Source organism: Cervus elaphus, chromosome 3 (genome assembly GCF_910594005.1).
Source record: "Cervus elaphus chromosome 3, mCerEla1.1, whole genome shotgun sequence".
NCBI lineage: Eukaryota > Metazoa > Chordata > Mammalia > Artiodactyla > Cervidae > Cervus > Cervus elaphus.
This window is the reverse complement of record NC_057817.1, coordinates 26668158-26695547: the sequence shown is the minus strand read 5'-3', so window position 1 is coordinate 26695547 and position 27390 is coordinate 26668158. Positions and strand designations below refer to the sequence as shown.

The 27390-nt window shown below is 58.0% G+C and overlaps 1 protein-coding gene across 7 annotated transcripts; it reads right to left on the bottom strand.

Moving 5' to 3' along the window:
- Nucleotides 1–1339: 1339 nt before the first annotated feature.
- RARG (retinoic acid receptor gamma) lies at nucleotides 1340–22061 on the bottom strand. Of its 7 annotated transcripts, none has more exons than XM_043882865.1 (10): nucleotides 21809–22061; nucleotides 20978–21043; nucleotides 17454–17785; nucleotides 6206–6354; nucleotides 5857–5998; nucleotides 5043–5203; nucleotides 4669–4845; nucleotides 4069–4273; nucleotides 3313–3471; nucleotides 1340–2626 (listed from the first exon to the last, which is right to left on the bottom strand). In XM_043882865.1, the coding sequence occupies exons 3-10, from the start codon at nucleotides 17635–17637 to the stop codon at nucleotides 2427–2429; spliced, it is 1377 nt and encodes a 458-aa protein (XP_043738800.1). In that variant the 5' UTR covers nucleotides 17638–17785; nucleotides 20978–21043; nucleotides 21809–22061; the 3' UTR covers nucleotides 1340–2426. The 7 variants fall into 7 exon arrangements, with proteins under 7 accessions (XP_043738800.1, XP_043738807.1, XP_043738792.1 ...); XM_043882872.1 differs by lacking the exon at nucleotides 20978–21043 and adding an exon at nucleotides 19654–19890; XM_043882857.1 differs by lacking the exon at nucleotides 20978–21043.
- Between the last annotated feature and the right edge of the window lie 5329 nt (nucleotides 22062–27390).

The window sequence follows — 27390 nt, the reverse complement described above, 5'->3', positions numbered from 1 at the left end:
AGTGGGAGAATGAAAACTTCAAGACCCAGATGCTGGAAAGTTGGGAGACACTGGCACAGGGCCAGGCTCGAAGGATGAGGTTGGGGGTCCAAGGAGTCAAACAGTGGTAGAGCCTGGGATGGGGGTGGCAGAGGTGAGCTGGGTAAAAACGAGCAACCTGCATGGCAGCTGGAGTAGGGCAAGGCTGAGGCTGCCGGGAAAAGAGGTTGAGGTCCGCAGTTGACCACAGGGAGTTTTAAGAAGGAACTGGACGTGATGTCTGTTCGTAGGTCTGTCTCCTCTACTGGGCAGGGACCACAGAGCCCATCTCCTGGCAGGTGTTCAGTGAACATCAAGTGGGTGGGAGGGCTGTAGCTGCCAGAGGAGCAACTGGGGAGAAGGGGGTCCTCCTCTGGGTGGGCTTCAGCCAGCCTCTGGCTCTCAGACCTCTTGCCCTTCCCCCACAACCGGGGTTGCCACAGCAATGACCCCTCCTTCCCTACAGGCCCTGTGGTTTCCTCTAGAGCTTCTTTCACTTTCTTCTTCTGCTTTTCCCCTCTTCTCGTCCCCTGCTCCCACATCCTCAGCCTCTCTCCCCCATGTGCACAGGTCCTCAGTAAAGACAGCCAAGCACAGGTAGGCAGGGCACTATCCCAGGGAAGAAGGGAGGGGGGGCGTTGATGGGGAGTCACAGCCGTCTGGGGAGAGTCCAGGGGTGCAGTGGCAGAGGTCAGAGGCAGTGGGGCTGAGGTTGGGGTGCTGCAGGGGCTACGGCATGCAGAGGCAAGGAGAGGAATTAGGACAGAAGGAAGGTAAGAGTGGGGTCGTGGAGGGCACGCAGGGTCATGGAGAGAAGGGTGGGCTTAGAAAGGGTAGACGATTGACTCAGAAAGTGATCCTGGGGTCGCAGGGTTGGGGGCGGCTCATGGAGTGAGGGGTTGGTGTAAAACAGACACACTGTAACTGAGATGTACACCGTGCTTCTTTTCTTCTGGGGCCAGGGACCCTCCTGAGAACCAAATGAAACGGCAACGACCCCCTCCCCAGAGAAGGGCAGATGTGCACAGTCTACAGAACTGGGGGTGGGGACAGCTTAAAGACCTCGGAGGCCCAGCACCTTCCTGGAGGGTCATAAAGTCCAATCTAAGCACCCATGCCTGGTGAACGTGGGAGGCCCAGACGTTCAGGATGGGCCCTTGTGGACTCCCTTCGGGTCCGCCTCCCACCACACCCACTCTGAATCTCATCCTACTTCCCAGCTGCCCTAAGAAGCCTGCATGATCCACCCTCCTCATCCAGTCCCTCTCCAGGTCACCTGGTTGCTTCCCCCCCTCCCCCAACCCCAGGGAGCCACATCCCATGAGTTTCCATCACTTTATTTTGCAAAAATAGAAAACTCAGCAATATGCGATACAGCGGGGCGGGGGGCGGGGGTGGAGGAGAAATGTAAACAGAGGGGAGGGGACAGCACCCGGACCCCCCAGAGAAAAAGGGGAGCCAGTGGGAATCTTATTTGGCAGCTAAATACAAACTGGGGATTGGAGGAAGGGAGGGGTCACAGGGGCCCTGGGCTCCCCCTCCCAAGTCCCCTGGAGGAAGGGGTCAATTCCAGGGTGTAAACAAAAGCTAATAAATAAATAGAGGCTTCCTCTGGGTCAGGGCGGGATCAGCTAAGCAGTGCCCACCCCACCTCTCCATGGGCCAAGCTGCTCTCGGGGGTCAAGGGGGAAGGCACTAAGGGGAGAGGGATCCCCTGGCCCCTCTGTAGTGTAGGAGGGTCCCTGCCCCGTGGCTGAGATGAGGGGCGGGGGGGCCCAAGGCACGTGGCAGGGCTGGGGAGGGGCTTGTAACGGAGGCCCCAGTGAAGAGGTGTGGAGCGATCCACATCTGTCCCTTTCACCCTCTGCCCCCCTAGCAGAAATGCAGGGCCCGGGCTGCTCCACTCTGAGCTGGCATGAGGATGGGGCACTGCGGGCAGGATGCACCCAGCAGGTGCCTCACGCAGCATTAGGCACCAAGGACGGGCAGAGGGTGGGCTCAGCCCTCCCCCTACAGCCCCCTTTTTGGTCTCTAGTGTTCCTGTTTGCTCCCAGAGGCCTAAGCACCCAGCAGAGGAAGGGGCTGTGGAATGAAGGGTCATCCTCCTGCCCTGGGGAGCCTGGACCCTGGTGTCTGAGGGGCAGTGCTAAGATTTCAAAGTTCAAACCCAGGCTCACCCCTCTGCCCTCTCTCCTGGAGGGAACAGGGCAGGCCCCCAGGACTGGAGAGGGAGCCGGTTAGAGCAAGATGGGGATGAACACAGAGGCACCCCTGGAAACTTTGGCAAAATCAAGGAGCTCATTGGAAGGGGTGGGGAGAGGGCAGAGCAGGTCCTCCCCCAGTCACTGGCGGTGTCTGGGAGATGGTCAGTCTGCTGCCTGGAGCCCCAACCCCCAAGGCAGGGGAAGTCAGGGACCCTGGTCAGGATGGGGGCTGCGGCCCCCTCTGCCCTGGCCCCCGGGAACCTCATCCTCGCTGGAGGCCTTGGGGTGAGGGCCAGGCTGCGAGGAGTCGTCCTCAAACATTTCGGGGTTCTCCAGCATTTCTCGGATCAGGGGAGGCATCGGGCCTGGAATCTCCATCTTCAGGGTAATGGCCCTTTCTGCTCCTGCAGTGGAGGAACAAGGAGGTTCAGACTTAGGTACAGCCCCTACAGCGGCCTCCCTAACTCTGCCTAACTGCCCTCTTGGGCTCCCAGCACAGGCCTGTTACCTCTGTCTGCCTCTTTCTCACCCTCTTTCTACTCTAGAGTTCCTGGGGACCACACCTCTGCCTGGAGACTCTGCCTATCTTCTCTGCCAAGCCCACTGCCCACCATTCCTTTCAGGCTGTCTCCTCCAAGATCACACAGTGCCCACCCTCCAGCCACACACCGTGGACCCCCTCCATAAGCCCATAGCTTGCCAGCTGTTCTTAGGGCTGTTCTTAATAACATTTATCACTAGGACTAACATTTATCAAACACTGTCTGCCAGGCATCCTCCTGAACCAACACGGTCCAATCAACCTTCCTGTGATGATGAAAACATCTCCTCTGTCCAAGGCAGGAGGCACTGAACTTTATAACTCAGCACAGTTGTAAGCCTGTTGTGTGTTAACTTGTTTCATCCTCACAAACAGAAAAACAAGGTACAAAAAGGAAAGGTATTTTGCACCAAGTGTTCCCACTAGCATGTAGCAGAGCGAAGATGCGAGTGCAGGCTGCCTGATTCTAACCCACTCTGCCCTCGTCTCTGCCTGACCTGGGGGACCGGGAGCCCCGAGAAGACAGAGGGAGGCTCGCCCCCGACTAACCCTTGGTGCTGATGCCCCGGAGGTCAGTGATCTTCATGAGCATCCTGGGGAACATGTAGGGCTGACTGGGCCGCCGGCGCCGGGCATAGAGCCTCAGGGCTTCCAGCAGCGGTTCCTGCAGCTTGTCCACTTTCTCAGGCTCCTCCAGGTCCATGCGGTCTGTGGGGACAAGCACAGGTGAGTGAGGGAGATGCGGAAGACAGAGGCAAGTGGCTGATCCCAAGGAGCCCTGCCCTGTGGCCCTCTAGGCCCCAAACCCTGACCGTGAGCCCCACTCAGGCCATCTCCCCTGCTCCAATCTCTATACCATCCCCCCTCTGGCAAGAGGTTTTCTCTGGTAAATCACTTCTGCCCAGGGCTTCCCTGGTGCCTCAGTCGGTAAAGAATCTGTCTGCAATGCGGGAGACCTGGGTTTGATCCCTGGGTCGGGAAGATCCCTTGGAGGAGGGCATGGCAACCCACTCCAGTATTCTGGCCTGGAGAATCCCCATGGACAGAGGAGCCTGGCGGGCTACAGTCCATAGGGTCGCAAAGAGTCAGACACGACTGAGTGACTAAGCACAGACCCCTATGTCAGCTCCCTGCCCCCCGTCCCGGCTCTCCCCCTCTTCTCGTTGCTTGTTCCAGGCTGCTGGGCAGTCTGTAACTGGAGCTGAGGAGTCCAGGGTGGGACCAAGGTCTCCAGCCAGGCTGGAGATCAGGTGTGGGGTGCAGTGGGAAAGTAATCTGAGTCGGCGCCAGGGGGCGCCCCCGCACCTCCGCAGATGAGGCAGATGGCACTGAGCAGGCCTGTCTCTGTGTCGTCCATCTCCAGCGGCAGGAGCTGCCCAGCGAAGGCAAAGACGAGGTCTGTGAGGGGCCCGAAGCCGGCGTTGTGCATCTGAGTCCGGTTCAGGGTCAGCCCATCGGAGAAGGTCATAGTGTCCTGCTCTGGGGTGTACCTTGTACAGATCCGCAGCATCTGGAGGTGGGGGGGAGGGTTAGTGCTGACTCCGGGAAGGAGTGCGTAGGGTGGGAGGGAAAACAGGATGAGGTGAAGGTAGAAAGCAAGAAAGTTAGGTCCTAAAGAAGGGCCACCTAAAGCAGGCAGAAGAAGGAAGGCGGACAGATGGAGGGTCTGAAGTTGGGGGAAGAGAACAGAAGTCAGAAGGCAAGATATTCAGAAGTCTTAAGATCAGATCTCAGGGGCAAAGATTAAGACAAAATAGAGCTTGGGTTTCGAGGATATCTGGGGGAGTGGGGGAGTCCCAGAATGGAGAGGGGAAGAGAGAGAACGAAATCTTTGTGTGGACCAACTCCATGGTCTCTTCTGAGTATCAGGCTATGATGGAAGACAGGGCCCAGGGTTTAACTTACCAGGATGTCCAGGCAGGCAGCCTTGAGCAGAGTGATCTGGTCAGCAATGCTGAGCCCAGTGAAGCCAGGTAACCGCTTGGCAAACTCCACGATCTTGATGATGCACTTGGTGGCCAGCTCACTGAACTTGTCCCACAGCCCCAGATCCAGTTGCACCCGGTGGTCTGCACTGGAGTTCTGCAGCAATAGCAGGTTAGAAAACAAACTAAGGCTCGTCCTGGGGGCTGTCTTCCCTTTGCCAAAACCCCTGGCTCTCCCTTCTGCATCCAGATGTTATTGTTGTCAGCACCAGACCACGGCCTCCAACACCATCCCTACCCATTCTCCAAAGTCAGCGGTCCCCTGCCCTCACTGGGGCCCTGCCCACTCCTCACCGTGGTGTACTTGCCCAGCTGGCAGAGCGAGGGGAAGGTCTCCTGATGGGCCTTGCTGACCTTGGTGATGAGCTCTTCTAACTGGGGGCTCAGCTCATAGCTGTCAAGCGACCCTTCTTCCTTCACCTCTTTCTTCTTCTTGTTGCGATCATTCCTTACGGCTTGGGGGTAGAGGCAGATCAGGAGAGGGTCAGGACCCTCAGAATCTCCCTCCCATGCGAACTCAATACACTCGAGAGCATCCATTCCCTGGGACCGTAGGGCAGGGCCTTGGGTTCCCTGTCTTCTACACTAGCTCCCATTCCCAGGCTGGCTCTCCCCAGCCCCACCCAGGGCCTGCAGCCCCTGCTCCCTCCCCAGGCCATTCGGCTCCATCCTGCCCTTCCTGTCACCCTGCAGGAGCTGGGGAGGGGGGGCAGGATATGCAGGCGGCAGGATATCCACTTATAGCCTTGGCAGCACAATGGCGCAGGGGGGGGGGGGCACCCCAGATCCACCTCAGGCTCAGTGCGGGGAGCAGGGGAGGGGACAGGCAAGGCCCCCAACTTGCCCATAAAACAAGGAATGTGCAATGGTAACCCCCATTCCCTCATTCAGAGAAAGGGTTAAGCTCTGAGAAAGGGGAATGGGGAGGGGTGGGGTCTCCTGGGTGAATGGAACTAATCAAATAGGACTGGTCCAGGAGGAGGCAGCACTCCAGGGCGGCTGGAGGCTGATCACAGAGGTCAGGGAAGTGGGGGTGGCCAGTGGGAAGAGGGTGGCAGCCACAGGCTAGCACAGGAGTGCTCCTGCCCAGGCAGGCCTAAGGGCCTACCTTCCTTGGACATGCCAACTTCAAAGCATTTCTGTAGCCGGCAGTACTGGCAACGATTCCGGGTCACCTTGTTGATGATACAGTTTTTGTCGCGGTGACATGTGTACACCATGTTCTTCTGGATGCTGCGACGGAAGAAGCCCTGGGGTTGGGGGTAAGGGGGGAGGGTCAGTGAAGCAGGATGCTGGGAGTATCAGCCTCTCGCAGGCCTTGCTGGTGGTCCCAGGCTCAACCACATCTGTGCAAAGCAGCATCCCTCCCACCCCAGAGGGATACCCACCCACACAGTCTCTGATCTCACCCAGTCAACTCGGGATGCCCAACGCACCCACATCCACCCCATACACACCTTGCAGCCTTCACAAGAGCTGACCCCATAGTGGTAGCCAGAGGACTTGTCATTGCACACGAAGCACGGCTTGTAGACCCGGGGAGGTGGAGGGGGCGAGGGTGAGCTTGGCACCATCTCCTCTGAGCTAGTGCTCTGCGTCTCCACCGCTGGGGAGAAGCAGTGATGTGAGGGTCAGGGGAGGGTCAGATCTCTAGGTATCCTCATCAGATACACACTCCACATTCCTAGTTCTTCCTCTGGCTCAGCATTGACACCATCGCCACCACACTGATTTAAAGTCCCAACAACCCATACAGCCCCAGAGTAAACTCTTCCAGAAACCCTCAAATGACTACTATTACTTCCCAACCTGGCCATCTCCCCCTATAATAATGTCCTATACAACTGCTCAATTCTCCAAATTCTGGGTCCAGGCCATCCAGGAAGTTAAATTCTCTGGGCCTCAGTTTGCCCAGCGACAAAGTGGGTGTGTAAAGGGGTATTGGCCTGTGGTTCTGAACTCTCTAGTCACTCCTTCTCACCTTGGGTCCCTGTCAGTAGACTCCCTCCTACCCTTCTCCTGCTCAAGAAGCCACAGATCTAGGGGTGAAGAGGCAATTCCAGGCCACCTGTGGCTAGCACCTGGCTAAATCACCCGCAGGAGACTCAGAAGGTAGAAGAGAACCCCATCTTCTCTCAAGCAGTACAGGGTAGACAGTCCTGGATCTTTTCCCCCAGAGAGTGTGTGTGCGCGTGCACTCTCAAGTCGTGTCCAACTCTTTGCACCCCCATGGACTGTAGCACGCCGGCTCCTCTGTCCATGGAATTTTCCAGGCAAGAATACTGAATGGGGTTGCCATTTCCTTCTCCAGTCCCCCCTCAAACCATCCCCAAAATTACCACCAATGTCCTTGTCCCTAGAAACCACTGAGACAGTGGAGCAAATGGGACGCAGGGATTGGGAAAGTAGGTTAGGGCACATGCAAAAGCCTTATTTTACACCTGAAGAAATGGAGGCCTATGGAGGGATGGGGCCAGCCCAGTGCCACATTGCCAGTTATGGGGGTGGGGAGGGCGTGGGGGGAGTAGGGAGTGGGGGGCAGCGGAAGATCTCAGGTCTGGATGCCAGTTAGAGGCCAGGCCAGGAGTGAGCGATGTTAGGAAAGGGAGACAGGTATTTGCTCAGATTCTCAGGTCTAGAAGTTGTTGGGGGTGTAGCAAACCAGAAGTCAGGTGACAGTGGGTTGTAACTGGGGTTGATAGGGGAGGGGAGTCCCTCTGGACTCTCTCTGAGCTATGTCTTCACTCCTAAACCTCCCCTGCAAAAGCCACATACTCCTCAAAAAAGATCTCAGTCCATGCCACGCAGAGAGTTTGTGGGGAGGACACCCTCTGTTTAGGAGGCTGCTGAGTAAACCTCTTTTGAGTGTGTGGTTGGTCTTTAGAGGGTGGAAAAAAAAAATCTATAAATTATTCAACCTGTAGGACCAGTTACCCAAACCTGGAAGGCCTAAGTTAATGCAAGAAAACCCTAAAGCCCTCCCTAACGAGTGTCCCTTGCTTGCACCCACCTCATGAACACCTTCTTCCTTCTAACCTGCTGTAGCCCATCTGGTCAGAAGTCCACCCAGCCTGCCAGAAGGACAGAAAGGCCTGGGATGCCAGGATGCTGGGGTTCCGGACTAGCTCCACCCTCCCCACAGGAGGGAAGCCCTCCCTGCCCCCCAACACACACAGACACTCAATTAGCATAAGAATCCAGCTAGAGTGAGATTCCCCAATGAAAAAGGAGAGCGAGGAGTGGAGGCTAGGAGGGTGCCTGGAGTCTATTCAGGACTGGGCGGGAGACGGGGTGGTGGGGAGGGGGTGCTGGTGCTGAGAGATGGGGGGTGGGCTGGAATGCCTTTCTCTCAGGATGGTCCCAGTGTCTGAGGGCACATATGCTGCCCACAGGCCAGTGCGTGGGGTGGTGCTTACCCGCACTGACGCCCTCCCTGCCCGCAGAGCGCTGCCTCATTTCCTCTCTTGCGAAAGGGCCTGGGTGCGGTCAGACTGGCATGGGCCTGTGCCAGCCAATCATGAGAGTGGGGGTGGCGGGGAGACAGGCCAGAGGCAGCTTTTCTCGTACTCATGGTACTGTGGTCCCTTCTCGGTACCCCTCAGACACACCCTCACCCTTGAACCCTAAAGTGCAACCCAGCGGCTCTGGTCAATATGGAGCGAAGGGCACAGGAAGGCTAAGTGGGTCAGCTCTGCTCAGATTCCTTTCTCAGCCCTGGGCAGAGACCCCACCATGACGATGCCTGGCTGGGCTAAGCAGGGGCCCCTGCTGCGGAGGAGGGGGGTGGGCTCTGGGTTTTTCTCCTTTTAAAGCCCAAATTGCTGAAATTGAGGAAATTCCTGGCCAGGCTGAGCGGAGCTTCAAACAAACTCTTTATAACCGGCTGTAAACACTCCCAGCTGCGAGGCCCAGGGCTGAGAAGCCCAGACTCACAATCTGACGACACACACCTCCTTGGAGACACTCTCACACATCAACAACACACAGGGCACAAAAGCAGGCACAATACCAACCAGCTCCCATACCCCAACGGGAACCCTGGCACAGAACACCCAGGTAGGCACAGAGGCACATGCACTCTGGCCACACTGTGGAGGTGGATGCACAAGGCAGACACACAACATCCAGCATTCGCTTCACAGTTGCAAGCAAGAAGCTCTGCCACCAGACAGACACCATGGCCTGCCAACGCAGCACCAGAATGCTGGAGTTGCCAAGCACTCGCAGACGCACCAAAGAACTTCTTTCCTTCCCTGGTCTAGACACATAGGTCTACACTACTTTCTCTCTGAAAGTGTGTGGAGCAGGCCCGAAGCCCCCCCAAGGCCCTAGAAGCCAAAACTGTTGGTCCAAACTGACTTGCCAGCCAAGTCCCATGGGCTTCTCTGGGCCTGAAAAAAACCAGGTCCTTGCCCGGTCCCCAGCAAAAGCCCTTCCTGGAAGATTCTTTCCATCTCAGTATGTACACTTCCAAACATACCCCAAATCCCCATCCTATCCGACCATGAGCGGAAAGTTAAGAATTCACAAGGATTTGGTTTGGTGCAAGGCACTAGTTCATGTTTTCCCCGCCCTTTAAATGCTACACTTTTCTTCTTTCTTGCCCCACCCCACCCCACAGTTCGGTCTCCTATTTGCCACCTCCCTCTTCCAGTTTCCCAGTTGTTAAATCTGAGCAGCTCTGCCCTGCAACCAAAAGACCCAAAAAAAAAAAAAAAAAAAACCCGATCTCGTAAACAGCGCTGCCGTGTGCCAAGGAGCGAGGCGCGTTGGCGGGGGCTCAGTGACCCCGCGCGCACACTCCCCGGGCGCCCGCCGCCCGCCCCTTCCCAGAGTGCCCCCCAGTCCCGCATCCCCGGGCTGGAGCGCCGTCCCAGCCCCAGGGAAATTCGGGGGTGTTCCAGGCTCCCCTCCCAGCTCCTCCCCACCCCCCCCCCACCCCCGCCAGGCACTTGGGCCCGGGCTTCAAAGCCGCCTCTCATCTGGACTTCATTTTTACTGCCTCCCAGTCCCCGGCTTTTTATTACCGCTCTGGAAAGGGGTTCCAGGGCCCCAGGCCTGGCATCTCCCATTTCACAGAGAGGGAAAGATGTGTATTTGGGAACCCAAGAGTCCTGCTTCCCTGGCCGCTGCCACCTCCAGGCCCCTCCTCACCATACACAAACTTTGCTTGAAACTTTTCCCTTCCTACTGAAGTTGTGGGCTGGAGCCATAGGAAAAAGTGCACACAACCTTATACACATTTCCTAACATTTCTTTTCTCAGTGGGGGAGGGGGGCGCCAGAACCCAATCTGGCCGCCTTAGTGTGCACAACCCCTTCCACCCCGCACACAGCACACCCGGAGGATGCACGCTCCAACACAGCCCTTTCCAAAACCGCCCCCGCAGCCACGCAGGGCACACGCCCTCCCGGCCTCACGCCACAAACAATTCCACACGGGGCCATGCGGACCTGCCAACGCAGGCGGAGGGTGATGCTGCGTGGAGAGACCCCTGCACCCACACTCGCACCGCCTAAGCTAGGCGCTGCACACTCCAGGGATGCCCACGTTCCGCAAACGATATATATTTTTTTACACTCGCAACTTCCCACATGGACTTTACAAACGCCACCCACGGTCCTGGGTGCCATAGCCCTCGGGGGCCACGAACCTGCCGACACAAACTACCAACGCACCTCGGCCTCTCCCTATCTCCGGGAACCCTGGAGGGGCATCAACCACAGGTCCTAGCTATACACCCACCATCGAAACCACACACACACTCCAAACACTACTGCCCACACCCAAAGGAGTCGCTGAGGCCCCCACTTTTAAAGGGCCAGTACTTCTCTTTCCTACACAGCCGACCCTCACATGGAAACGGTCAGAATGCCCGCTTGCACCCCAGGTCCACCTTTTACACATGGAGAGCGAGAGACGCTGCCTGTCCTGCACCCCACACCCCACGCCCAGGCTCGGGTACCTACACTGCAGACTGGCGGGTTGCGGCCAGGCAAAAGACTCGAGTCCGGCGAAACAGGAGCTGCCGGCGGCTCTGCGCAGCAAGCCAGCCCCGGGTCCGCCTGCCCCGTACAGCCGTCGCGGACCCGGGGCAAATGTTTCCATGCAGTCGTACATCGCGACCCGGCTTGGAGGGAAGCTGGGTGCTGGGAACACCGAGAACCCGCAGCCGATTCCCCCTCCTCCCCCGGCGGCGCCCCGCTCCTGGAGGGGGGGAGGGGGAGGGCTAGCGTAGGGCGCCGGGCTGCATGGGGGGTAAGGGGTGGGCGGGGAAGAGGGGGATCCCCAGCAGGGGAAAGGGACTGGGCGGGGCGCAGAGCCGGGGCTGCCGCTCCAGCCGCGGTCTAGCTCACTCTGGGCGCCTCGGCTGCTAGCACTGGGGAGACCTTTTGTAAAAGCGAAGCCCAGAGGGGTGGGGGGTGGGGCTTGGAGAGCTAAGGGGGCCGGGCACCAAGATGAGCAGAGCTGGGAGTGGAGCGCACACATACACATACACACACACACACACACACACACACACACACATTCGCACCACCGCGCGCTTGCTTGCTTAGACACACATCCGTGCATGCATTTATCTTGGCAGGCACCACGCATTTGCAAATATGCAATAGTGCACATGCATGTCTGCACGCGCAAAATCAGAGGTGTACACACACGTTTTTGCAGACACACCTGGCTCAAGAGAATGCTTGCAAGGATTCTCTCTACAGCCGGGAGGCTTTGCAAGCTTTTGCACTCAGGCGCGTGCCCCGATCAGGGATGGGGGAAGGAGTGGAGGAGCCGAGCACACGCATTTCCTTTCGAGTTTCCCCCTCCCCCCAACAGTCTTTTTTTTTTTTACACAAGTCTATACAGGCAGAGGTGTCAAGGAGGACTGGGGAGAGGGGAACATGGAGGTCCCCTGAGCGCGGCAGTTCTCCAGAGCCCAGAGACCTGCACTACCTCCACCCCCTCATTCCCAGGCCTGGCTCCTCCCTCTCCCTCCGCGCGCGCGCCGCAGGGCCGAACAGTACATTCCTGCGGCTGGGCGCGCGCGGCCTGCTCCTTCCTTCCCGTCCTCCCCACCCCCGGTCCGAGGGCCGGAGCGCGCTCCCGCCGTGAACTCTCCGGGAACCCCCCTCGGGGCGGGTGGCCGGGCGCGCTCACCTCCCCCTGACCCGGCCCCGCCCCACCCCGCCCAGGCCTTAGCCAGCGCCGCCGCGGAGTCCCCCCCGCCCCTCCTGCGCGGCCGGAGTCTACCCCTCCTAGCCCGAGCGGTCCTCCCTCCGCCGCGGCCCGGGCCGCCTCCCTCGGAGTCCCCAAGGCCCGTCCCGGGGCTGACATTCCCGGAGCTCCTCAACTGCCTCTCCCAGCGCCCCTTCCTCGAAACTGACATCACTTGTAGGGCTCAAGACTGCTCCCACCGCGCCGACTGCGTCTCAGACCACACTGCCCTCCTGAGTGCCAGCTCCCCTCCCCCAGAGTGCCAGTCGCCCCCAAGTGCCCAGGGCCCCTCTCGGCAATAACTGCGAGTCTGGTGGGTAACTGTTCTCAAAGCCATTCGATGCCCCCACCAATGGCAAACCGCCCCTTCTCCCCTTTAGTGCCACACTTGGTGCCCTTCGGATCTCCGAGGGCCGCCCCACTCCTTCCTCGCGGGCCCCTTCCGGGCACTGAGCGCCCTCGCCCGGCGGAGAAGCGGGTGAGGGGGCGGGGGTTTGGCCACGTCAAGAGTTTGCCCTCGCCGGGCCGGGCCGACTCGGGGACCCTGGCCCCGGGACAGCGCCAGCGGCGGCGACTCCCGGAAACCGCCCCCTCCTCCGCGCCCCGCCCGCCGCCCGGCCGCCCGGCGGGCCGGCCCAGCCGGCTCTGTCAGCGCCGCTCACACGGGGAGCGCCGGGGGAGCAGGAGCGGCGCCCGGCCCGGCCCATTCCCCCGCCCGGCGGCGGTGGCTGGGCCAGGGCGGGGCGCGCTTTTCTAAGAATCTGTTGTACCGGGTGGGGGGCGCACTGGGGTGCCTCTGGAGTGGGGCGCCAGTTTGGAAGAATAAAGAGCAGGAAGGGGTGCCAGAGTAGGCAGGGAAGGGAAGGCAGGCGCGGAGGAGGGGCTGGGGTGACTGCCGGGGACTGAAGGGGGCTGGGCTGGGAAGGAGGGCCTGGTTGGCGGATGGGGGGGTCTGGGGTGGCAGGGCCGACTGGGGGGCTGGAAGCAGGGATGAAGAGGGAATGCATTGGTCTTTTCCAATGCAGCCTGCCTGAGCTCCCAGTTCTTGCCCTCAATCCCAAATACACCATCTCTGGATCCAGCCATTCCCCACGAAGAGAAAAAAGGGGTGACAGATTTCTGATTCAGAACCTGGCCAGTGGCAAAAAACATCAGTTAAGTGCAAAATGAGGAGTACCCCCAAAACAAGGGGGGGAAAGCCCTGATTAGTCAACTCCAGGCTGTCAGTCCCCCCCACCCCACCCTTCCCCCTCAGAAATCTGAAAGGTCCCAATTAAGTCAGGCCTGCCTGGTTGGTAATTAGAACCAGAAGTGGCCAGGCCACAGGGAGGGGGGTTGGGAGTGGGGCACAGGAGGTGTGGGGGGAGGGCTCCTAGAAGTCATGAGTCCTCAATAGCCCCCCTTTCTATTCACCAGATAGACCCCACTCCTCATCACCCCATCTGTGTGTGTTTCCCAGGCATTGCAGGGGGCCTTAGAAGGGACTAGGCAATGTGGTGTCAGGCCCACCCTAACCCCCAACCCCAACCCCCCATTCTAGACAGTCTTAGCCTTGAGGAGAAGGTAAAAGGATGGGGGAATCTAGTGCCCCCTCTTTTCCCCAAAGTCCCCCCAGCCCTTATTGCAGCAATTAGACCCATTAGCCTTCTAGCATTTCATGGGAACCAGATGTTCTCCACCAGCCTGGTGGGAGTATAAGGGGGGGCTGCTGCCTGACTCACCCCCTTCCCTATGATCCCTGCCACCAAAGCGCACCCCTCCCAGCTGGAGCCCCACAAAGCATGGTCCCAGAGGCAAGGAAGAGTGTACCCCCTCCCCCACTAATGAAGTCATCCACACTGAGCCTGGCATGTTCACCCCTCAGAGCCTCGACCACCCTGGCAAGGATGCATTTGGCCATCAAGGGACTGTGGGGGGGAGGGACAGCTAGCTTCTTCTGCATCTCTCCTTTGCTCCCCTCCTGCCACCTTCTGGAAGGGCCTTGAGGATAACTGGCTCTGAATTCCTCACGCTAAATTCTCCTTTTCTTCCAAAACCTTCCCTCAAAAAACTGAAGAGGGGGCATTTCAAAGCAGAGAAGGCCCCACCCCAAGGGTAAGTCCTAACTTAGGAGTCCCACCTGAAGGGCAATGAATGGGAGGGGTCTCCAGAGGTGGGGGCAGCAGTGGACCCGAAGGAAGGGGAGGTGTGAATGAGGACCGACCGGGCTGAAGCAGGGCGGTAAGGAGCGCTGGGCAGGATGGGGGCTGGGGCCGGGTAGGGGGGCCAGGAGAGGGGGGTGCAGCCTGGGCCCCAGCGGCGGCGGCTTGCCCAGCTCCCCCCGCCAGAGAGGTTTCCTGTTGCAATCAAAGCCCCGTTTGTGTCGGCCTGGAGCTGGAGCTCGAGCCTGAGCAGGAGAGACCAGGAGGGGAGGGGAAGGAGGCAGCGGCTGGGGTTTTTTCCTGGAGGAGGCCTCGCTGCCGCCTGCTCACCACCAGGTCCGCCCGCTTAACAAGGCCCCTGGCCTCTCCCGGAGTCTGGGTTCTCTCTGTGTCTGTGCCTTCCAGACTGTATATTTCCCTCTCATCTTGTTTAGGTCTCTGAGTCTCTCTTTATCATTTTCTTTTAAGTAGAACTCTTTTCCTTCCTGTGCCAACCTGTCCCCAGTTTCTCCATGTGACTTGGTATGGTGCAGCCAGAGACACTGTCACCAAATTCAGAGGACAAGCAGGGCTGGGTTGCCAGGACACCAGCTATCTTCTAAGGCGGGGAGGTGGGCAGGGCAGGGCTTCCCTTCCCTTCCATCACTCTCTGTTCCCTGCAGTCTTGATAAAACAAACATAGACCACAGCAGTGGTCACAACACTGAGATACACAGCGACACAGACACCAGGGTTTCATGTGTATGAGTGAGCAAGCACACCCAAACCTTTGCGCATGTGTATACACACACACCCCCCTCCACTTTTCCACACACGCAGGCCTGTGCTTGCCTTGGCAACATGTGTTCCCTTCCCCTCCCCTCCTCCAACAGGCGGTTCTGAGGTGCCTTACTCACTCAGGCCCCCGCGGCACCCCAAAAGGTGAAGCAAGATTGCCCTTCTCAACATTAGTGTCTCCAAGGTGCTGGGGACCCAGCAGTAGGATCCAGGAGCCAGCCCCAGGGCCAAGTTCCAGAGTCCTTTACAGACCACCCTCCCTCCCACAGACCAGCAACAGAGGCTGAGGAAAGAGAGCCAGCCACCAGGTGAGCGTGGCTTGGACTCAGGCCTCCAGTCTCCTTCCATTAGATGGCCCAGTCACCGAGGGAAGGGACACTTTCCCCCTTCAGGCCCTGCCACCCGCTGTGGGAGGTCTCTCTGACTCTCCCAGCTGCCTCCCTTTCCTCCACCACTAGGCGCTGCGAGCCCCAGGTAGCTGTCTGGACCCAGGCCTTCCCCTCCTCCCCTCCCCACCGCCACCTCTCTGCCCAGGCCTGTCCCCCGCTGCCAGCCGCACCCTCCCCAGCTACCAGCCAAGGTTCTGGCTCCTCCCTTGGATTTCTTCTTTCAGCCCCCCTGCTCCTTCAGGGCAGCCTTTGGGGATAGAGCTTAGTCTGACCCCTTCCCCTGCCTTGACCTCACTTTGAACCCCGACCTTGCTCTCCCCGTGTCCAGGGCACAGGGGCACATGGAGAACTTCGCTGGGGGCTGGCTCCTGGCTCTCTGCTCTCTCCCCGACACAGTCTCTCTCCTCTGCCTTCTACCCCTACTCCCTTAGTTGCCTCGGAAACTTGGGAAAATCAAGTCCCAAGGGACTGCGTTGTACTGCTCTTTGCAAGAAGGGCATTCATGTGGGAGGGTGGTTCCCTCCCACCTCCAAGACCCTGGGACGGATTCATGGGGTGCAAATGAGGTAGGGGAAGCCCAGCTGAGGTTTATAAAAAGGGGGGCTTTGTGCTCTCTCCTTCACCTGCATGCCACCCAAATAACCCCGGTTGGACTACAGACAGGCCACCAGCAGGCCTCACCAAACCCCAGACACACCGTCAGCAGCCCATGAAATACCACCTCACTCCTCACACTGACTCTTTGTTGCAACCCTGGAATTCTGTGTGTGAGCAGCGTCTCAGGGCCACACTGTGCATACAACTGCATATGGCCTTACACACACACACACACACACACACACACACACACGCCTTCTCCAGGTGAGCTTGCTCTTTCCAGCAGAGCTGCCAGCCCCAGTCCTGTCTAATCACCCCTTCACACACACACACACACACACACACACAACCCTCCAAGTGCCAGCTCCTGAACACAGGTCCCTTCTCTCCACTTCTCTCTGAGCTTGTGGAGCTATAAGAGATGTATCTTTATCTTTTGGTCTTTTCTTCTCCCTCTCTGTTTCTCTCTTTGGAGCTGCCCCTCTCTCTATCACCTCCCCTCCTTTCCCGGTGGGACCTTCTCTACACCGGCTCCCACACTGACCCTCTATCGCATGGAGGCCAGCATCCTAGCCCTCCAGCTCCTGGGCACCCAAGCCTGAAATGAACACGGCGAGAAGGATCCACTACCAAGAGGAAGGAGAGGGGACCCAGAGGCAAGAGGAGAGGCCTCAGCTTGCTGCTGTCAGCTTCACCCAAAGAGGGCAGGCCTGAGGGACAAGCAGAGATCTGCACAGCATGTGGGCACCGGGCCAGACCAGAGAGAGAGAGAGAGAGAGAGAGAAGTCCACAGCCCACATGGCTGGAGGAGAGGATGCTGCTGGGACCCCCCTCCACCTCCCTGGATTACTTATGAGACAAGAGCTACCTTCCTTGCAGCTATTTCCACCCTTCCCAGAAGCAAGGGGCTTCCCTCGTGGCTCTGCTGGTAAAGGATCCGCCTGCAATGTGGGAGACCCGGGTTCAATCCCTGGGCTGGGAAGATCCCCTGGAGAAGGGAATGGCTATCCACTCCAATATTCTGGCCTGGAGAATTCCATGGGGTCACAAAGAGTCGGACATGGACACTGAGCGACTTTCACTTAACCAGAAGCAAGAGGGAAGTTTCCTGACCCCAGACATCTCTGGGTACCTGGCACTAAGTTCCGTTCCTCTTTTTGCAGCCCTCCCCTAATTCAGGACAATTTCACCTCTCGATCCAAGAGTCAGAAGATTTTCCTCCCAGGCTCCTTCACTTCACAGCCTGGTTCCCCACACCCGCCACTGCAGGCAGGCAGCAGCCTCAGACTTCCCCAGACCCACCCTTGGCTGCCCATACAAAGAGGTTCTCCCTGCTAGTTGACTCGCTCAGGAGGAAATTTCAGAGTCCCAAATTTTAGGCATGCCACTTTCCCATCCTAGCTGTACAGGAGAACTCTCATTCACAAAGATGTTTGTTTGCTCCATATCCAAACCCCCTCATGGCTACTCCTTTAGATCAAAGCCCTAAGCCTGCCTGCCTTCCTAACGGGGACACCAGTTTTCTCTCTCATCCCCCACCAATGCCCTCCTGTTTCCACTTGCCCTCATCCCCCACAATCCCTGAGACTCACACAGAGAGGCCATCTCCTTGGGGAGGTCAGGCTGGCCCAAGCCCCGGAAGCTAGGGCTCAGCATCTCGAAAGGTGGAGACCCCCTGAGTGCCCCTGGGAAGGCAAAGGGGAAGCCAGCCCCTGGGTAGCCAGAGCCAGGCCCCAGGGCACCAGGCACAAAGAGTCGCTCCTTATTGGTGGCCATGGCCGCTGCAGTGTGGGAGGCTGAGTCCCCTGGGGTCTGCTGTGGGCGGGGGACTTCTTCAGCCACAGCCCCCGCCCATGCCCACTGCCCTGGCCTGGGAGGCTCCGTGCCCGCCCTGCCTGGCCTGCTCACTGGGTCTCCAAGAGTCCTAAGGAGAAAGAAAGGAAAAGGAGGGATGAGAGAATGATCACTTTGACATTCCAAGCCCCATGACCCTCACCCAGCTAGTTTTTTCTCTCCTTGCTGTCAGTTTGTACTGCTCAGGGCCCTCTGCACACAGTGGGGGACACAGGGTGGGAGCTGATGCAGGCTCAGAGAAACTCTCCCAGAAAGGGTAAACTGAGTTTACAAGGTGAATGATAGCCTCCAGACTCACAGCAGAAAGGACTCCTAAGCTAGGAGACCATTGAACACCATCAGGGGCTAAACTGTTGATTTAACACTCATATCAACCCTGCGAAGTAGGAATTACGATTCCCATTTCACAGATGAGAAAACTGAGGTTAAAGGACTGATTAAAGGTCACATGGCTGTAAATGGTAGAGCCAAGATTCAAACTCTCTACCACTATGGAGAAAGTGACCATATCTGTTTTAACACTTTTATAAAAAAATGTTACACCTCTCTGGAACACAGATCCTGGAGCCAGACTATCTGAATAGATCCCTACCACTTCCGAGCTGCAGGACCTCTGATGTATTAGCGTTACTTAATCTCTCTGGGCCTCAGTTCCCTCTTTTGCCAGCTGTGAATAATAAGGCCCACTTCATAAGGTTATGATGAGGATTAAATAATTTACCATATGTAAAGTGTCTAGAATAATATAGGACACATACTAAATGCTTTGTGTGTCTCATGTTCTCTTTCCTTGTTCCTTCTCTTCCGCCATACCTCCTTTAATTTACATTCCTTTCTTTCCATCTTCCTCAGTGCTCCCTCTCCGAGTTTCCCCTCCTAGTCTGTCTCTGTCTCCAATTATGCCTCACTTCCTAACCTCTCTTCACATCCATGGAGGTTGATGGAAGCCCCGCTCTGTGCCAGGCATGATTCTAGGAAGCTCCTCTCTCTATCCTCAGTTTACTTTGCTTCTCCATGTCCTCTCTCTTCTCGGAGCCCTCTGTATATAGCAAGCCCTCTCGACATCCCCCTTTCCTCTAATATAGCCTGACCCCTGAGCCCAGGGCAGGGCGACAGGGATGGGGGAAAGAGGAAGTGAGAATCCTAGGTTAGGCAGGTGGCTTCTCTCTTGATGCTCTGATAAGGGGAAGGTTGTTGGCTTTTCTAGGAGCGCCAGAACTGCCCACCTGTCTCGGGAGTTAGGGAGTGGGAAAGGAGAGTCATCTCAGCCTAGGTGCCTCCTCTACCAGCCAGAACCATAATGGACTAGATGAAGAAGGTCAGAGAGCGAGGACGGAAGCGAGGGAAACAGGGAGTCCTCAGGGTAGGCAGGCCCAGAGGTAGATAATGGGTATTTTACATCTCTTTCCGTCAGTCTTTGCTTCTAAGATCAATATCTTTCCATCTTTGTACCTCTGTTTTTTCATTTTTTCCCTTTCTTTTTTATCTCTCATCTGCCTTGGCTTTCAAGTTCCTGAAGGTAAATTGTCATGGCAGTTACAGGAACTCAGACCCCAAGCCACCAGCCATCACTCAGTCCCAATGCATAAAGCAGCCACGGCCCCTCACTTGCCACCACTCAGATCCCCAGCACTCTGACTCTTCAACCCAGCGTCTCCCCAAGTCCTAAAACCCTGAGCTCTGAGCCCCCAGGGTTCATCTCCTTCACCTTACCCTATTCCCTGCAGTCCTCTTCCCAGGTTAAGCCAAGGTAGAGCCAGGAGTCCAGGCCCCTGAGGCCCCTGGGCCACAGCTTAACAGGCTGGGCCACATTCCAGGTGGATTAACCCCTCCAATGCCAAGGGTGAGAAGCTCCTAGAGGTCCCCCCATCTTCCCCAGAGTGGCTTAGGCTGATAACTTGGCTCTGTGGTCCAGCACTCTCTGTCTTTGCTTCTCACCTGTGGGTGGGAAACAGAGACCTGAGGGCAAAGCAGGAGGACTTTGAGGGTCCCAGAGAAGGATGCTCAGGCTCCTAGTCCTTGTGGAGGAGTGAAGCTGTGAGTGAGTCAAGGATAGCCCAGCTCTCCTGGGAACTTCCTCTTATTTTGCCTCAGAGAAGGAACTTGAGAGTTGAGTGAAGAGAGGAAGGGGAAAGAGATTCACCCCAGTTCCGAACCTTGGTTTCTCCGTCTTGGCTGGGAAGAGAAGGGGAGGGTCCTAAGTCTTCGGCAGAGGAAGGGACCAAGGAATTGAAGACAGTGGTACACAGTGTAAAAGGAAATCCTAAAGTAGGAACCCAGAGGCCATGGTACTTCAGGGGGACCTGAGGAAGGGAGAACGGACTTCTTTCCTCCCAAGATGCCACCTCAGGTGGAGGGGGCTGACCAGGGGAAAGCCGGCCCTTACAAAGCTGCTTCTCTTCAAGTTGAGGTGGAGTTGAGGGGAGGGCATGGATGAAGGGGGCTGCCGGATGGAGGCGGGGGTGTCTCTCTGCTGCCTTGCCCCGCTCCAGAGCCTGGAACAAAGCTGCTCTTGTCGGCGGCTCTCCACCCGCTGCCCCCCTCCCCTCTGTATAAACACGACCACCTTTTTCCATGACCCCATCCCCAGTCTGGGCGGAGGACCCAGGCATCCTCTGCTCTGGCCTGGGCCCCCAGCCTGCTCCCCAGGAGGCAATGGCAGGCTGGGTTTCCCTGGCCTCCTGCCACCCTTGGGGGAGTCCAGACCCTTGAGTCTCCACCTCCCATCCCCGTGTGCCCTCCCTCTACCTCACTGGCCCCAGGGAGGGGCAGTACCCAGGAGGCAGGCAGGCAATGCCAGTGGAATGTGTGTGGGCATCGGAGGGCACGGGGAGGGTGGGGCAGAGGGGGAACTGGAGGTGCCAGTTGGGTGGCTTTCTGAGCCAGGGGTGGGGGTGTGCCGGGATGGGGGTGTGTGCCCTGTGCTGCCTACTAGGCTCCAAGCCACAGCATGTGTGTGCATATGTGTGTGCGAGAGTGGGTGTCTATTTGGGATACCCAAGCTCCAGGACCCCTCCCACACTGCCTCCTGCCCGCTGTCCTCTCTCTTCTTGCCTCCAGGAAATGAGACACTACCTGTGGTCCTCAACCCTAAGTCAGCATCCGAGCAGTGATGGTAAGGGTACAAACCTCAGACTTCAGGACTGGTACCATAACTGCCCTAGATGTGGGCCCTGAAGGGGCAGGACCATCTCAGCTTCTTGCCCCACAGACCCCTCCTCAGGCTACTTCCCCCCCTCCCCCGCCCGCAGCATACTCTTACCCTCTGGCCACCTGCAGAGATTCCCTCCTACAGACTGGGTCAGGTCGAGGGAATGGGCTGTAAGAGCTGGAAACAGAGGCAGCGCCAGTAAGGCTCTGGGGCTGGAACTCCTGGGTCCCTGCCCCAGTCTCCCTGCTCTGCCTTTGTTCCATTCAGGCTCCCCTCAAGAATACTCCGGAGGAGCCCCCACCTTGGCTGGCGGGAGCCAGGACTCACACCCAAGGTTGCAGACAGGAGAGAGGGACTCCTGCACTGCGGTTCAAGGCGGTTCAACTTCACTGCGGTTCAGCTATACAGACCCCTATCCTATCCACTTGTCTCTCCAAACTTCCGGACTCAAAGGGACAGAATCATTTGCCTCTGGCCCTTCTGATGTCCAAGTGGTGCCATTCCACTAGGGAAGGAGGAACTTGGATCAGCGTGGACCAAAAATCCTCCCCTCAGATTCCCCAGGGGAAGCCTGAGGGGAGGCGGATGGTGGACTTTCCCCGCAGGAGAGGACCCTATCTCCCCTCACACTCTGGGCACAAAAATAAGGATAGAAGCCCCCTGGCTGAAGACTTTTCTCCCAAAGCTCTCCCAGAATACTCACCGCAATGAAGGGTGAATACAGCCCAGGCCAGCCCAGCCTGTCTTCCCCAATCCCTTTCCACCTCAGGGCTGACCCCCAAATCGGGGCCAGGAAGCCCCCCTCCACCCCTGCGGATAGCCAGACCCGCGCGGGGAGGAACCGAGCCCGCGTGGCTCCCGGCGCCCCCGCCCCCAGCCCACCTCTCCCGAGGAGGACCCGGGCGTCCGCGGCGGCGGAGCCTGCTTCCCCGCCTGACTCACCTGGAGGGGGAGGGAGGGGGAAGGGAGGCCGCCGAGCCCCGAGGTCCCGGCGTCGGGCGGTCGCGGGGATGGAGCGTCGCAGTGGCAGGGGCTCGCGGTGATGGGGGGTTCTGGGGGGGCACGGACTCTAGGCTGGGACGGTCCCGGGGCCTCTCGGAGCCCGCCCGCCCACGTGACCGCCCCAAAATATCCGACACATTTTCTCCCAAACCGCACACTGACTCTGCAGGCGGGGACACGGAAAATATTTTCTTTCTTTTTCTCCCTCCCCACCCCCCCACCTCCCTCCCAGCCCGGCTCCCTCCTCCCCCTCCCGCCCTCGCTCCTCCCTACCCTGCCGCCTGCCCCTGCCCGGCTCCCTCCTCGGTGCCCTGGGGCTGGGGGGCGGGGGCTGGGCGGGGCGGCCCGGGACGCCTGGGTCTCTGCCCCTCCCATTTGCTGGGCTTCCGTGGCTCCGTCCCCGGGAGGCCGGGCAAGGCTGGCAGAAGAGGTCAGTGTCCTGGGCCCATCATGCCACCCTTTCTCTCTGGCACTTTTCCCCTTCCTGCCATTTGCGGGGGGCGGGGCGGGGGGCGCGGCGGACTGGTTGAGTCCTCTGGCCGGGCTGTGGTTCCCGGAGGCCAGTCTCTGTACCTCCTCAGGACTGGCAGTGAGGGCTGTCTCCACGTCCTCCCAGGGGTGGCTTGGCCGCGCAGGGATCCGCCAGAGCAGAAGCCACTATCTTCACCCTGCGCTTAGCCTTCACCTGCGTGTCAAAGTAGACTGTTCTTCCCCATGCCTACCCCAGCCGATCCTTAGGTCCCAGGAGCAAACTGGTTTAACTAGTGGAGGTTGTAGGGATACTGAGGCTTGGGCTTAAAGACCTCCTCCTTTCTCTGCCTTGAGTAAGCTGTGGGAACTAGGGCTCCTGGGTCCCCGGCGGGCTGCCAAAGCCATCCCCACCTTTAGGCTTGGGTCTGGAGGGGAGAGGCTGGGGAGGAGGGCCGGGGAACTGTAGCTGGGGGTGGGAGGAGCCTTGCGCTGGGTGTGAGAGAGAAAGCCCAAGCCGAGGGTGTGTGTCTGCCTTAACTAGCGCCTGCCTGCCTGCCGGCCTGGTGGATGCGCCACGAATGTTGTTGACGCTAGGTCTGTGTGTGTGTGTGTGTGTGTGTGTGTGTGTGTGTGTGTGTGCGCGCGCGCGCGCGCGCACCCGCGTACCCAGTGTGAATGTCAGTGTCTGATGGGGACATTCCTCCAACTTCAAGGTGACCACCACAGACTCTCAGCCCTAGAGTCGGAACCCCCAGGGTGTCAGCATCCATCCTACTGAGGACAGAGCCAGAGAAGAGGAGGGAGTGTGAAGTCCAAACTCTGTGTACAGAGCCCCAACCCTCCTACAGGGACTAGGGTGGGAGTGAGAGAGTGGAGAAGGGCAGCAGTAGGAGGGAGGGCTGGGCCGGGCGGGAGAGATGCACCCAAAGGACCTTCCCAGCAACAGTCCCAAGTAGCTGGCACTGGGGACACTGACTTGGTCACGTCACATTTTCCGTACTGGAATTGCCTTGTCCATACTTCTACCCTGAGGACCAGGTATCTTCCCTCCCAGGAGGAAAGGCCACTTTTGGTAGCCAGAGTCAGATGAAGGGGAGGGGGATGAGGGGGCCTGCTGTGGCTCTCTCAGGAGAACAGGAGCTGCTGATGGGGTGCTGACAGGCTCTCCCTTTCACTCTGGGGGTGGGAAGAGCTGGGAATAGATACTCCAGGGTCCCGTCCCCAGGTGGCCTGGCTGCTGTTGACTTTGCTTGGTTACCCTGGGAGCCGCTCTCAGCAGTGTGGGAGGGGCGGGTGTTGGGGAGTTGGACCCAGGCGTTCAGGCTGGGGTGGGATGGCACTCAGCCTGTGTGGCAGGGATCCTGCCAGGAGGCTGCAAAGTTAACCCCTCCTGCCCTGGTGATGGTGGCGGCTGGCGGAAGGAGGGCGGACCCAACTGCGGTTTGTGAATGTGGCCCTGATTCCCCCTCCCCCTCCCAGCACATCTGTACTTGGTTTACAGTGAATGAGTCTCCTGTCCTCATGAACCGGGCGAGGGCACCACTCCCTCCCTGGCCCCTGGCCGGGCATCCTGACACAGAAGCAGGCGCCACCCACCCCCGGAACGCTCTCCCTGCTGGGCAGCGCTCTCCCAACTCTTCCCCTTACCCTTCTCAGAGGGGCTCAGGGGCTGGCCGCCCAGAGGTAGAGCTCTGAGACAACGCAGCCAGGACAGCGAATGGGGCCAGGGAAGCTAATGGGGCGTGGGGGGTGGCGGGTGGGGGGGGGGGACACAAAACTCTTGGATAGCCTGGAAAAAGGGAGTGGTCTGGAATTCCATCTGTCTCTGCCTTCCTCATTGTCTTGGTTTGTCTGTCCGTCTGCCTGTGTCTTTGTCTCTGGTGGGTGTTTGTCCATCCATCCGTCTTGGAAACTGTGGCTCCGCCCTTCTGGCCTCTACGGTCCCCAGCCGAAGACAGCAGCCAGGGGGCGATGCCCAGGAAGACCCGCCCTGCGCCGGCCCCTCCCCTAGGGATTGCCTCGCCCCCGCCCCCGCCCCCGCCCCTCCCCAGGATCCATTACTGGGGTCTGTGGGCTGCCGCGGTTTGGAAGTCAAACCAAACTGGCAGATTGGGCAGCAGAGAAAAGGGGTATTGTGAGGGGTTCGGTTTCTTCTCTCCGTCTTGCACTGCAGTCTGTGCTCTGTCCAGTGACTCCAGGAGGAAGTGTGAGAAAAGGGTGTCCCACTCTGGACACTGGTGGAGAGAGCGCCCCTCATTTCTCCTTCTCTCAGGTCATCCCTAGTTCTAGGCTTTGCCTTGTTTGTGGGTGCTCCACTTGATCACCCTAGCAACTTGAGAAATGATATCTTGGGGGCCCTAGAACCAGGCTTCCTTCGCTCCTTACATCACAGAAAGGAGAGAAAATGGATCCAAACTTCCAGCCTGCTGCTAAGTCACTTCAGTCGTGTCCAACTCTGTGTGACCCCTGAGACGGCAGCCCACCAGGCTCCCCCATCCCTGGGATTCTCCAGGCAAGAACACTGGAGTGGGTTGCCATTTCCTTCGATTTGCCATATAGCCCACCCCTAATTTTCACCCTTGCCTTCTCCCCAGCAGCATCAGGACACTGAATAGGTAATCTGCCCAAGCCCAGTCTGCTACTGGGTGGATGTCCCACACCATGCTCAGAGGTGGCTGGCAGATGTCTGGGGGTGGGGGTGGGGAGGGGGTTTGAAAGGGAGGAGAAAGCTCTGTTACAACCCCCAAGGACATCATTAAAGCACGGAAGTGCCATCGGGGCTTGGAGAGCAGGGCACCCAGGGAGAGCATGATGAAAACATGTTTTGTACAACACGTGTCTTTCCCGTCCTCCCCTCCCCTCCCACCTCCTCCCGCAAGCCTGCTCTGTGCCAAGGCTGGTGCCAGCCTTGCCCTGAATGATTCTCAATTCTACCCCTGGTATCAGGCCTATTTTGCTGCTTGCCACTTTGTTGGTTCTCCCAGTGAATGACTTTGTGTGTGGAAGGTCTTACCAGCATCAGAGATGCCCAGATCCCCACAGAATAAGGCCTTGACTTTGCAACACAGGATTTTAGGACTAGACTAAACAACTCCAGGAATTTCTTTCTTGAACACACACCATTCATTAATTCAACAAATCTTTATTAAATACCCACTGTATGCCAAGCACTGTGCTAGGCCCTAGGAATCCGTAGGAATCTCCTTGGGCCCAAGTATTCAAGGAAATCAGGAAAGACTTTGGGGAGGGGAGGAAGTGAGGAGGAGAAGGGAGAGAAGGGAGGGCAGCAGAAGAGTATGTGCAAAGGCCCAGGAATCAGGGTCCTAGCTCCCAACCACCCTGCTCCGCCAGAAAGAACAGGGGCCCTTCATTCCTGCTCCTCTGCTGGACTTTGATACACCACAAGGGAGGGATGGTGAGCACTCCTAATGGCCAAAGCACTCTAGGACCCTAGGACATCTGGTACTCCTGCCCTGGAAAGATTCCATTTCTTCATCTCTTTGTCCAGAAAGGGAAACAGTCACAGATAGAGAGGAGCAATCCACAGGCTTAGGCCCCAGATTCCATACAGAAAACAAGGCCCCACGCTGAGGTTGAGGGACTCTCGAGTTTACCCTGCTGTAGCCTCACCAAACAGAAAACCTGTCTACTCTAAGCTGTTCGGTGGTGCACCCTCCCCCTCTGGGATCCAGCCCTGACCTGTCCCGCTCCCTGGAACAAGGAGCAGGTCTGCCTCCAAGGTTGCCTGGAGCATGTGAGCTAAGAGCTCCAGGTGTCTGCCAGTCTCCATGTGGGTGGGTGGAGCAGTCTGTTTGGCACAGAACCTCCATCCCATCCCAGATTACAGGGTTTTATCTCTCTTCTGTCCACTGGGGGGCTTCCAGCTCCTCCAGTTTGGACACCAAGGTTCCAAGCTTCTTCCTTTGTGAAGAAAAGGGATGGAGGGTGCTTTGAGGACGGAATAGGCTTCTTTGTGGCTGTTCCTCCTCCAGAACTGCCACAGAGGTCATGGGACCAAATGGGGTTAAGTTCTAGACCTGCTCCCATGACCCATTTTTCCTCCCTGTGTCCACACCCCCTGGGGCCAGGGTGTTGGGTGGGGCTGACCTGGCACCTTCACGCCCACATCTGGGACTTCCCCTAGATGGAAACTCCCAGAACCCTGGTGTCCTGCCTCCTCTGCCAGCTTTCCCACTTCACTTACAGGGGGAGCTCCCTGTCTGCCAGCTCTCCTCCAGACTACATCTCTGCCTTAGCCCCAAGGGGCCCTGCGGATGTGGGACCACCTTCAGGGACCATCTTTGATGTCTGACTGCCCTTTCTAGTGGATTCCTTTGAAGAAAAGATGTGAGGCTGGGGGGAGGGAGTTGGGAAGCTATCCTTTGTTGAGCACCAGGTGTTATGCTTGACATGTATATTACTCGCTTAATCCACACAGCAGTCCAGAGAAGTAGCAGTTCTCATCCCATTTCACAGAGGAGGGAACTGAGAACCGGAGAGGTTAAGCAGCTTGCCCAATATCACACAGCTAGGATGTAGCAGAGCTAAGATGGGAACCTAGGTCTTGGTGGTCTTGGGCTCTCACCACCACAGGCTTCCTCTTCTGCAGCTGCCCACCTCTCCATGAGATGAGACTTGGAAAACTCAGTTCAAGTCAACCCAATTCAGAAAATAGTTACTGAACATCTGCTCTATGACAGGCACTGATTGGTGCCCGACCAGCGATCTGGAAGGTTGCTGACTCAAGGTCTGGTGGGAGAGATAGGTGTGTGAACTAGGCAGGATCTAACTTCAGCAGAATGATATGAACAAGGTGGCATGGAGTAGAGAATGAAGTAGTACAAAGGAGACACAGATGTAAAGAACAGACTTTTGGACTCAGTGGGAGAAGGAGAAGGAGGGATGATTTGAGAGAATAGCACTGAAACATATATATTACCATATGTAAAATAGATGATCAGTGAGAGCTTGATGTATGAAGGAGGCCACACAAAGCTGGTGCTCTGTGACAACCTACAGGGATAGGGTGGGAGGGAGGTGGGTGGAGGGGG